General features: G+C 48.3%; 1 protein-coding gene across 1 annotated transcript in view; it reads left to right on the forward strand.

The window, feature by feature from the left end:
• Positions 1 to 11511, forward strand: part of MTCL2 (microtubule crosslinking factor 2) — a 72598-nt gene extending 61087 nt beyond the window's left edge. Inside the window, exon 15 of the mRNA XM_072735976.1 lies at positions 4902 to 11511. Coding sequence (XP_072592077.1) covers positions 4902 to 5054 — 153 coding nt within the window. The 3' untranslated portion in view covers positions 5055 to 11511. The remainder of the gene's footprint in view (positions 1 to 4901) is intronic.
• Positions 11512 to 12048: the final 537 nt, after the last annotated feature.

A 12048-nucleotide genomic window follows, 5' to 3' on the forward strand; every position in this document is an offset into this window, starting at 1 on the left:
AATAAATATTTTATTTATTAATTCATGAGAGATACAGAGAGAGAGGCAGAGACAAGGCAAGGGAGAAGCAGGCTCCCTAGGAGAAGCCTGATGTAGGACTCGATCCCAGGACCCCAGGATCATGACCCGAGCCAAAGGCAGACACTCAACCACTGAGCCACCCAGGCGTCCCTCTAGATATTTTCCAACACACCCCTGCCCAGCCCCCTAAGACTGTGCATAAGTGCTTCCATTTTGTCTGAGAATCTTTTGTAGCACACCACACTCCTGATATCAATTTCAGATTTGGTTAGGGATTATTTGCATGTTAGTAAAAATGCATGTAAGTTAGTTTTCCAGGATGGGAAATGGTGGGGTATCTTATAGATCCCAAGTGCAAGGCCCCAAAGGCTTCAACACCTTCTCTGTCTCCCTCTTTCCCTTGAGCTTTGTTTTCTCTGATGTCCAGTTTCTTCCCCTATCTCTCTCTATTGCATTTGCATATATGGTCCCAGCTCTGCTTCTATAACATCTTCTAGTTCAAGCACCTAAGAGAGACTGACTTGGATCCATCTATTGCAATTCCACATTTTCTTTCTTTCTTTCTTTCTTTCTTTCTTTCTTTCTTTCTTTCTTTCTTTCTTTCTTTCTTTCTTTTTCTTTCTTCTTTCTTCCTTTCTTTCTTTTTTTCTTTCTTCTTTCTTTCTTTCTTTCTTTCTTTTTTCTTTCTTTCTTTCTTTCTTTCTTTCTTTCTTTCTTTCTTTCTTTCTTTCTTTCTTCTTTCTTTTTTCTAAGATTTTTATTTATTTTTGGGAGATAGAGAGAATGAGCAGGGGTGGGGTAGAGGAAGAAGAAGACTCCCTGCTGAGCAGGGAGCCTGATGCAGGACTCAATCCCAGGACCCTGGAATCATGACCCAAGCCAAAGGCAGACCCTTACCGACTGAGCCACCCAGGCACCCTCAATTTCCCATTTTTAGAAGAAAGAAGAAACTGTGATTGGTCTAATTTGAGTCCAGCATACTCTGTTAGTCTAATCAGCTGTGGTTAGGAGTGGTATCATGTGGCCTGTGGTGCACTCAGTAAAGATTTTAGGCGGGGGCACGGATGGGTGGCATGGGCTGTGATTGACCCATTTGTTTATTTATTTATTATTATTTTTTTAAATTTTTATTTATTTATGATAGTCACAGAGAGAGAGAGAGAGAGAGAGAGAGGGGCAGAGGGAGAAGCAGGCTCCATGCACCGGGAGCCCGACGAGGGATTCGATCCTGGGTCTCCAGGATCGCGCCCTGGGCCAAAGGCAGGCGCTAAACCGCTGCGCCACCCAGGGATCCCCCATTTGTTTATTTAAAGATTTTATTTATTTATTCATGAGAGACACAGCGAGAAAGGCAGAGACCTAGGCAGAGGGAGAAGCAGGCTCCATGCAGGGAGCCTGATGCGGGACTCCATCCTGGAGTTCTAGGATCACGCCTTGAGCCGAAGGCAGATGCTCAACCACCAACCCACCCAGGCATCCTTATGATTGACCCATTTGCATATATTCTATGTTTAGGTGATTTTTAGTTTTTCTCTATCATCCTAATACTGTGGTAGACATCTTGGTGCAAAAACATTTGTCCACATTTTGGATTATTTGCTTAGATTTAAGTTGCAGAAATGGATTTATAGGATAAGAGAATATAATTTTTTTTTTTATGATAGTCATACAGAGAGAGAGAGAGAGAGAGAGGCAGAGACATAGGCAGAGGGAGAAGCAGGCTCCATGCACCAGGAGCCTGACATGGGATTCGATCCCGGGTCTCCAGGATCGCGCCCTGGACCAAAGGCAGGTGCCAAACGACTGCGCCACCCAGGGATCCCCGAGAATATAAAATTTTAAAGGGATTTGGTAAATATTGTCAAATTGTCTTTTTTAAAAAAATATTTATTAAAAACTTTTTTTATTGGCTTCAGAGGTAGAATTTAGTGATTCATCAGTTGCATATAATACCCAGTGCTCATTACATCCTGTGCCCTCCTTAATGCCCATCACCCAGTCACCCCATCCCTCTATCCACCTCCCTCTAGCAACTCTCAGTTTATTTCCTAGAGTTCAGCATCTTTTATGGTTTGTCTCTCTCTTCCTCTCTCTGTTTTCATCTACAGATACACAGGTACACAGACACACACACAAACACAGCCAATTGGTTCTTTTTCTCTAGAGAACCCTAATACAATGAGTGTATTTAGTCTATAAGAATTCAGTGAGGCATATTTTTATGATATATTCAGTGTGTACATTAAACTGAAAATTTTTTTAAGCTTAAAAAACTAGGTTTGAAATAAATTTTTTTTTTTATTATTTATTTATGATAGAGAGAGAGGCAGAGACAGGAGGAGGGAGAAGCAGGCTCCATGCTGGGAGCCCGACGTGGGACTGGATCCCAGGACTCCAGGATCGGGCCCTGGGCCAAAGGCAGGTGCTAAACCGCTGAGCCACCCAGAGATACCCGAATTAAAAATTTTTAAAGTAGAGTCAGCTGGTTGAACATACAGAGAAAACACTAACCACATACTACTAAAGGCTATAGAATTTGGGCAAACTCTTTATAAAGACAATTTGGTGGGATACCTGGCTGATTTAGTCGGTGGAGCATGGGACTCTTTTTTTAAAAATTTTTTTTTAAGATTTTGTTTATTCATAGAGACACAGAGAGAGAGAGGCAGAGACACAGGCAGAGGGAGAAGCAGGCTCCACACAGGGAGCCCGATGTGGCACTCGATCCTGGGTCTCCAGGATCACACCCCAGGCTGCAGGCGGCGCCAAACCACTGTGCCACCGGGGCTACGCAAGCATGGGACTCTTGATCTCAGGATTGTGAGTTTGAGCCCCATGACTATACTTAAAAAAAATTTTTTTAAACCAATAGGCTGTGTGTGTGTGTGTGTGTGTACATGTTGCATATAGAGAGAAACAGATTTTTTGTAAGGATTTGTTTCACACAATTATATAGGCTCACAAGTCCTAAGATCTAAAAGGTAAGGTGGCAAGCTGGAGGCCAGGAGAGCTAATGATTTATTTCCAGTCTGTGTTCAAAAACCTGAGAACCGGGGGATCCCTGGGTGGCTCAGTGGTTTAGTGCCTGCCTTCATGCCCACGGCATGATCCTGGAGTCCCGGGATCGAGTCCCTCATCGGGCTCCCTGCATGGAGCCTGCTTCTCCCTCTGCCTGTGTCTCTGCCTCTGTCTCTCATTCTCTCTCTGTGTCTTTCATGAATAAATAAATAAAAATCTTAAAAAAAAAAAACAAAAAACCTGAGAACCAGAAGAGCCAGTGATGTTATTCCAGTACAGCACATGTAGCAAATGTAGTTCCAGTCATATGGGCATCAGGCAGGAAGAATTCTTTCTTATTGAGGGTGGATCAGCCCTTTTGTTCTATTCAGGCCTTCAACTGGTTAGTTGAGGCCCACCCACATTAGAGAGGGCATCTGCTTTACTGATTTAAATGTTAATCTCATCCAAAAGCAACCTCACAGGGCAGCCCCAGGTGGCTCAGCGGTTTAGCGCCACCTTCAGTCTGGGCGTGATCCTGGAGACCCAGGATCGAGTCCCACATCAGGCTCCCTGCATGGAGCCTGCTTCTCCCTCTGCCTGTGTCTCTGCCTCTCTCTCTCTGTGTCTCATGAATAAATAAATAAAATATTTTTTTAAAAAGGCAACCTCACAGAAGCTCTCAGGATAATGTGTGACCAAATATCTGGGCACCCTGTGGCCAGTCAAGTTGACACATAAAATTAATTATCACATCTATATAACTGTATGTACGTCAAGAGACAAAGGATATATTTTGGCTGTATTTTGAATGTTAAAGTTGATCAAAATATTTTTCAGTATGTAAAATGTGCATGTTACCCATTGACCCAGTAGTTCTTCTAGGAATGTAGCCTATGGAAACATTCAGAGAGGTAGAAGAACATACTTTTATAAAAAAACGTATATCATTATTAGTAAAAATTCTAACATTTATTGAGTACTTGATAGGCACTATGCCAAATGCTTTGCATATCATATTTGATTTGATCCTCACAACAATTTTGAGAAAGGTAGCATGTCCTTTATCTTAGAAGGAAATCAAGGTTCAGAGAGGTTAAGTAACTTATGTAAGGTCACACAACTGGCAAATGGCTGGGATTTGAACCAAGCAATCTAGTTCTATAAGAGCACTTTTAACCATTATTGCTGTGTGTTATAATAGTAAAAATGAGAAAATACCTAAAATGCATGTAAAAAAATGGATCAGATAAATAAATTAATGTATTTCCATTCAGTAGAGTAGTATATAGCCATTAAAAAGAAAGAAATCGGGATCCCTGGGTGGCGCAGCGGTTTGGCGCCTGCCTTTGGCCCAGGGCGCGATCCTGGAGACCCGGGATCGAATCCCACATCGGGCTCCCCGTGCATGGAGCCTGCTTCTCCCTCTGCCTGTGTCTCTGCCTCTCTCTCTCTCTCTGTGACTATCATAAATAAATAAAAATAAAATAAAATAAAAAATAAATAAAAAGAAGGAAATCTAGATATACATAGTGACAGAAAACTTTATGTTTTGCAGTTACAAAATAGGCTGTAGGAGATGATGTCATTTTAATAAATGTATGCTTGTGCAATGTATTGAGAATTTATCTTTGATGGACTGTATCCACTTTCTTCTCTGTATATTCCGGAATTCATACATTCTGGAATATTATTCATTAATATTTATTATTGTTCTAATGGCAGAAAAACAATAAAAAACAATTGGTCCAGAAAGGGGCCACAGCCCCTGGGAACTGGTCCCCAGGCACAGCAGAGTTGAAATTCCTTGCCCAGCCGGCCAGGCAGACCCTAGGTGGTCAGTGCCCCTTGGCTCCTCCTGACTTTCTCCTCCCTTCTCCTAGGATGCTGTCTGTGACTGTAGCACCCAGTCTCTCACCTCCTGCTTTGCCCGGTCGTCCCGCTCTGCCATCCGCCACTCTCCTTCCAAATGCAGGCTGCACCCTTCGGAGTCCAGCTGGGGTGGGGAGGAGAGGGCAGCTCCCCCCAGCGAGTGATGGAGCAGCCGTGCTCCCCACCTCAACCAGCCCAGTCCCTGGACAGCCAAAGGGAACCAGCAGAGAGGAGACGAGGTGAGGTGCTCAGGCCCTCAGCTCAGGTCTCGCCGCGGAGGGACAGCCGCTACCACTGCCAGAGAACAGCACTCCCATCCAGGTAAAGCCGGGTCGCCTGCTGACTGCTGGGTGGTGAGCTCTGACTTCCCAGGGGAAGGCAGCGAGTGGGAGAGAGACCACAGCTAGACTTCAGAGGTGGCTCCAGAGAGATCCCTTGGGAGCCAGTTCGTTGGGAGAGGCTTGCCTGGTTCTACCTGTACCCACTTCTCAGAAGAGCCAAGGAAAGGATACACTTCCAGCCGTGCTCCTCAGGGTAAAGGGCTCACAGAGATGTTCCCTGCCAACCATGTCCTCCATCACAGGGAGGAAAACACCGATGACCAGAACAGGCTTTGCTGTAGGACTCAACATGGAGTTCCTGGTGGAGTTGAGCTGGGCATCATCCCCATCCCTTCCTTCCCTTCACCACGTCCTCCTCCCAGCCCTGGTGCTCTGGATTGCTATGGCTCTAGGGGGTATGATAGAGCAGTAGCCAGGGCCAGGTATCTGCTTGGAATCCTGGAGCTCTGGATCTCCCAGCCCATAGCCTGGATGCAGCAAGGACTGGAAGATGGGGTAGAAATGTGTAGGGCTCTGGATTGGGAGGAGCCCTACCTTCCCAGGACAGAAATAGGTAGAGTTGGTTTCAAGACCTGGTGCACAGATAAATGCCTAAATGCCCACTGCCTTGATCGCTGGGGCCTCTTTCACCGGCTCCTATTGGGGAGCCACATCTCCACTGTGTTTACATCCTGTGGCTGGTGGAGGGCAAAGATATTCCCAATGAGAGACTCCCAGTTGGCCACCCCAGGCCATGGAGCACTCCAGGAGGCCAGTGCCCCAGGACATGGCGGTGGATAGGTGGCCTGGAAACTCATTTCTTGCATTGGTTGTTTATTTGAATTTTTCGTACTATAAATATTTAAGGTGGTTTTACTTTATTTTAATAATTTAATTTACCCCAAAGTCCCTAAGGTAATTTATTGGAGGTTGAGACATGTATTCTTGCCCTTGGGACAAAGTGAGGACAAAGCCTTGGACAGGCACCGGGTCCCACACACAGACGAGGCAGCTCCGCAGCTGAGCTCGGGACTCCTGATCAAGGTTGGATGGCCCCCCAGTAGAGCTGGAGCCCTGCAGCTTGTTCCCCGTTATTGCTGACCATCTGGCCTCAGAGCACTGCTTTTCACTCACTGCCTGGTACTTGGCCAGCCCCTGGCAATCAGTCTGTAAACCCTCACTGAGAGGGTAGAGGGCTGGGCCGATGTCCCCACTTCCCAGACATTCTCCGTCTGCCCTCTCATTTTCCTTCCTCCCTCTGAAACTTTTTTTTTATGAGTCAAACACAGATTACTGAGGCTCTCTCAAGAGCATGGAGATCTCTCCAAGTTCCCCAAGTGAGAACCCACAGGAAAACAGGACTGAACTTCGAGAATGTTGTTTATTGCAGCTTTGCACATGGACCTGAGAGTGTCTGCCAGCAGCTCTCACCACCTGCCAGCCTTCTCAGCAGCCTCTTTCCTTAGCCTTATGGCCTCTCCTGGCCCCTCTTCCAGACCCAGCTCCATTGCCTGCCCTTCCCACATCCCATGTGACCTGCCTGAGCCATTGGACATACTGTAGTGTGGCTCATTGCGGTGTGGCGGGTAAGGCCTCAGATGGCCTCTCCCTTGGTGCCAGCGAACCCATACCGGTTGCACACGTGCCCGCACACACGCAGATGCGTGAACCTCCTACAACTGGCTGGGGGCCCAGAGTGGAAATACCAAAATGAAGCAGCTTGTCTGTGGAATTCAGGAAGACCGAAAGCCAGCAGCTTTGTTAGTTTGCCCCCAGGACTCAGAAGACACTTCTGTACTCCCACCTGTTCCCAGTCCTGCCCATTCAGGGTCACCTGGACAAGTTACCCGATGTCCTTCATCTCCACTCCCTATGGGCAGAATGCAAGGGTCATGTCAGTTTGACCAGGCCTTTCATCATGCCATCGTGACTTGTATGGGCAGAGCAGGCAGGCCAACAGAGCCATGGGCCAGTCCGCCTGGGATGCTGCTGCTCCTCCCACTCAAAAGGTCAGGAGGCCCCTCCAAGGTTATCTCCAGGAGGGGATTCACACGAGGCCAAATGTCACCAGAGGCCTTTTGCCACCTCCCCAAGCTATGGAGGGCCAGGGAGGCTGGTTTCCCAGCCTTGGGAGAAATCCTCATGACACCCGAACCCCAAGGCCTCGGACCACTCAGCCTTACCATCGTCCTCGTCCAACATTGTCCTTGCAATCTTCTTGTCTCAGCACCTGGCCTCCTGACCCCAGCTGGTATCAGAGGCTCTAGATCTTGGTTTTCGATAAAGTCCGAGTGTCCACTTCCTGCATGCCACTGTGCAAGGTCACTCATCACTGTTCCTGCAGAAGCCTCTGGATGTGGGGCTTGATGGGGTTGAAAATGTTATGTGTAAATATTGGTTTGGTTTGATTTTTTAGCATTTTAATTAGTAACTGGTTGTGTTTTCTTTTTGGGGGTGGGGGGGTTGGTGTGTAAAAATTCTCTACTCTTTTGGAATGTAATTTCTAAGTTTGTTTGTTTCTTCAAATGCCTTTTAAGTCTTGGTAACATTCCCAAAGCAGAAAACTGCCTGACCCACAGTGGGGATTCCCCTGGAGCACTGGAGTCCCAGGAAGGAACACTGCCCTCTTCCCTTTCTCCCCTTCCTCCTCCTCCTCCACCACTGGACTCTCAGCATCTTCTTCCTCTTCCTTCTCCCCAACGCCGTCTATCTATCCGTCTTGTCTCCACTCTTTCCCACCAAAGTCCCAAGGAACCCTGGGGTCCTAATCCCTTACAGATCACTGAGTTTGGATCTATTGTGTTGGCACCAGTTGGTTAGGGGAAGGAATGGGGGGGCAGTTGCCTTGGTGGACCCTAAACTGGACGACCTCACATTCCTTATGTCTGACCTCCTCCCAAAGCCAAACTAGACTCTCCTGGGGGCAATGATGTCTGTATTTGAAATGAAAATCAGACCACTTTGGCACATCAGTGGCTCCTAGATCTTGTATGCACAAGGCGTCTATATCCAACTCCTCTCTCCCTGTTTCCATCCCAGGCTGTTCCCCACCAAAGGCTGGGAAATTTAAAAATACCTCCAAGAGGTTTTGCTTTCTGTGAACTCAAAACAGGCCCCACCTCTTGGTCTTCCCAGGGACAGTCCTCTCCCAGTTCTCCCAGTGGACAAAGGACCCAAAGACCTCACATTCTAACATGCTGTCACATGGTTCTATCATCCCCACCCCTAGGTGGGGATGAAACCTTTCATGGTTTCATCACCAGCTTCTCCACCTGCCCATCCAACTTTCAGGTTCTTCCTCCGTCTCTCCTCCCCTCCAGAATGTCCCCCCACCTTCCAACCTGGCCAGCCTCCCCACTTCACTCATACTAATAATCATCCCCTGCACACCCCACCTACAGTACTACTATCTAGAAATTGCTCCCCTGTCCCCTATCCCACATCTGCTTCAGACCTCTGGGAGAGCTCTGGGAGGCAGCCTTGGCAGGACCGGGGTTAGGGGAGGTGAGGACACCGAGGTGTAGACTCACCCCAGAGTCTCCTGACTGAGCAGTCATCGAGCCTAGACTAGGACCTGGGTCCATCGGATCCCCCAGCCCAAATCTGTCCTGCTTGCTGTGTAAACCCACTGTCCCACTGGAGACTTTTCGGTGTGGGGCCAGGACACCCAGAAGATACCACTACCTGACCGAGACTTGAAACCATGCAACCATCACTGCTATCCATTTCTAGAACTTTTTAATCACCCAGGCTGAACCTCTGTACCCACTGAAAAATTAATCACCCTCTCCCCAAGTCCCTGGTAACCTCCATTCTATTGTCTCTATGAATTTGCCTCATCAGGGTGGCTCATATAAGTGGAATCGCACAATATCTGTCCTTTTGTGTCAAACCACCTCACCTTTTTAGATGAAAAGCTAAGCCCAGAGAAGAGGGAGGCTTGCCCAAGGTCACAAAGCAAACAAAAGGCAGAGTCAGGACGAGAACCCTAGTTTCCTGACCCCCAGCCGATGCTGTATCCCCAGGGGTGAATGAGACCCCACTCTGCCATTCTGGGCTCTTGGTGGAGCTCCTTCTTTTCTCTGGAGTCTGTTTGCTGCACTCCTCCCATTCATCCTCTCTGTTACTGTCTTCCTCCAAAGCTTCCCCTCCTTCTTACTCCTTTTCTCTGCTGGTTCTAACAATAAACCAAGTGGCCCTAGCCTGTGGCTCAGAGAGCATCAGCCTTGCCAGCCCTACTCACTGGGCTTGGCCCCGTCACCTCCCAGCCCAGCAGGACATCCCCTAGGTCCACAGGGTCCATCCTTGAGCCACATTATCTTCTCTGTCCCCAGTCTCAGGACCCCTTCAGTGTCCACTGTTACATGGGGCTGAGGGTGGGGGACTAGAATCCCCCCTTCTGGGCTCCTATACCCTGCCCAGTCCTGCCCAGCCTTGTTAAAAAGATGCAGCCTAGCTTGTGTTCTTCTCTCCCTAGGCCATTTATCCGTTAGTCTGTCCATTTGACACCCCACTATCCTCTCTGCTCTTCCCTGGGCCTCACTGTCTCTGGAATAGTTTGTCCTGTCTTTACCACTTGCCCCTCCCAACAGTGTTTGAAGTTTGTGAAGTCCACAAACACGAGAACCAAAGGGGACATGATGCTGGGCCTGTATTCTCCTGCCCAGGGCTCCTCCCCACCACCTGCTACTCTTCCCTCACCTTCCTTGGATCCTCATTTATCCTGTCAGGCCGGTTTCCCTCCCTTCCTGCCTTTCACCAGCCTACAGGACCCCAGGCCCTAAAGAAAGGAGCTCTTGTTTTCTTGAAGCATTCTTGAAGTGTCGAGGCAGTCAGGGCCTGGATGCTTTGTCACAGTCCATTCTGATACTACTCAAACTGCTCCTGTGAGGAAGAACCTCAGCTGGGAATCTGGAGACGCTGTACAAGTCTGGGAAGATCTCTGTTTGGCTGGTTCGATGAGCCTCCCCCTTCTATGATTTTATCATGAGCACCAGGATGATCCCCAGGGCCCCAGAACACCCCTTGTGTTTTGGGATCCCACATCACCAACTTCTCTCCACTAGACCATGGTATCCTGGCTCTTTTCTCTACTCTGCCTCTGATCTCTGTGCCTTAGTTTACTTCTCCGCACAGGAGGCTCACCACAAGACTGTTCCCAGCAGCTTCCCAGGTATTCTGGTGCATCTAAGGTTGGGCCTTGCCAGCTGTGGCCCAGCTCCCTGTCACTGCCTCAGGACACCAAGTTGCTGAGGATGAGGTGCCAAGAGGTTCTCAAAGCGGCTGGAGCATCACCTGGGAGCTTGACAGAAATGCAAAATACTGGCCCTACTTGAGACTTGCAGAATTAGAAATTCTGGTGTGAGGCCCAACAAGCTGGAGGTTTAACATGCCGTCCAGGTGATTCTCATATAACAGGACTCGGCCAACTGCTGATCTGCACTAGCCATCAGTGTGGTCTAGTGAGGATCTGAAGCCGGCCCAGACCAGGAAGAGGTGGAAAATACCAGCCTCATCTGGACGCCTGAGAGATCAGAACTCTCTCTGCCAAACAAATAACTATGTCCTTTTCCTGGAAGCTGGAGGGCAGCAAGAAGGCTACAATTTTCCTTTCCTTGCCTCAGAACTGGTTCTAGTTCTCACAAAAGGCCATGTAGAGTTGTGTTAGCCAAGCAGTAAGTGGGAGTCCTGGGCAGGGGGTGGGGGTGGCAGAAGACAAAAACCCTGACCATGTATCCCTTGGGAACCTCACCACAGGCTCATGACCTCTCTTAAAGTAGTAAGAAACCTAACCCTCAAGGAAAGAATCCTAAATCCCTAGCTCCTCCTCTTCCTCCCACCTCCAGGGAGACCCAGTAGACAGTGCCAAAAAACAGCTCCAACCTCCAGCAGCTGGGGAAGAGAGCCAGAAGCTGCCCTCTCATTTTGCCCCCTGCCCCCCAACCCCTGCCAATACTGTGAAGCCCCCTCCCTGCCCAGCCTGGTTTCTTGATGAGGGTCCTGCAGTTGTGGGCCCTAGGGGACCCCCAGGGAAAGGCCCTCAGGAAGGAAGGGACCAAGGGCATCCTTGGGCCAAACTGTCTGCCTCTCCTGTCCACTGTTCTCTCTTCCCCACTTCTGTCTTCAAAAGGCTCCTTCCCAAGATGGATTGGGTGCTAGGACAACTGGTCCAATCCACCAGCTCTCCCTGCCCCTGTGTCTTATTTCAGACATGAGAATACCTGTACAGTGTAAACTTACAAAAGGTTTTTAATGGTTGTAGATTGGAAATAAAGTATGTCATATGAACAGTTTCCATGGATTTGGCCTCCTCTCTGATTTTTCTTGCAGGGTGGGTGGGGTCCCCATCAGATTTGAAACCTGACTTTACCAATATCCCAGCTTCTGGGAAAGAGGGAGCCCTGGGGATGCCACATTCACCTGGCTACTTTGGGGTCACTTGGGAGGGGCTCCCAAGGGTCCTGGATACTGATTCTTTAAACCTCAGAGTCTGCTATGAAGTGTGATATGACCATTGAGAAACCTGCAGAGTGTTAAAAAATGTTATTTTCTACCCCCCCCCCCAAAAAAAAACTTCTTAAAATGTAGCATGGAAAAAAAGAGGAAACTTTAGACATAGGTCAGTTATCTATTACAGTTTAATTGGCTCAAAACATTTATTAGATCACAGGTGCTGTGAATCAGGAATTTGGGCACTGGGTAGTTCTGACTTAGTGTCTCAAAAAGGTTGCAGTCAAAGATCAGTCAGGCTGCGATCATGTATAGGCTTGACTTGGGCCAGAAGATCCATTTGCAGCATGGCTCACTCCTGTGCCTGGCAAGTCTGTGTTGGCAGGAG

The sequence above is a fragment of the Vulpes vulpes genome, chromosome 14, assembly GCF_048418805.1.
Source record: "Vulpes vulpes isolate BD-2025 chromosome 14, VulVul3, whole genome shotgun sequence".
Taxonomy (NCBI): Eukaryota; Metazoa; Chordata; class Mammalia; order Carnivora; family Canidae; genus Vulpes; species Vulpes vulpes.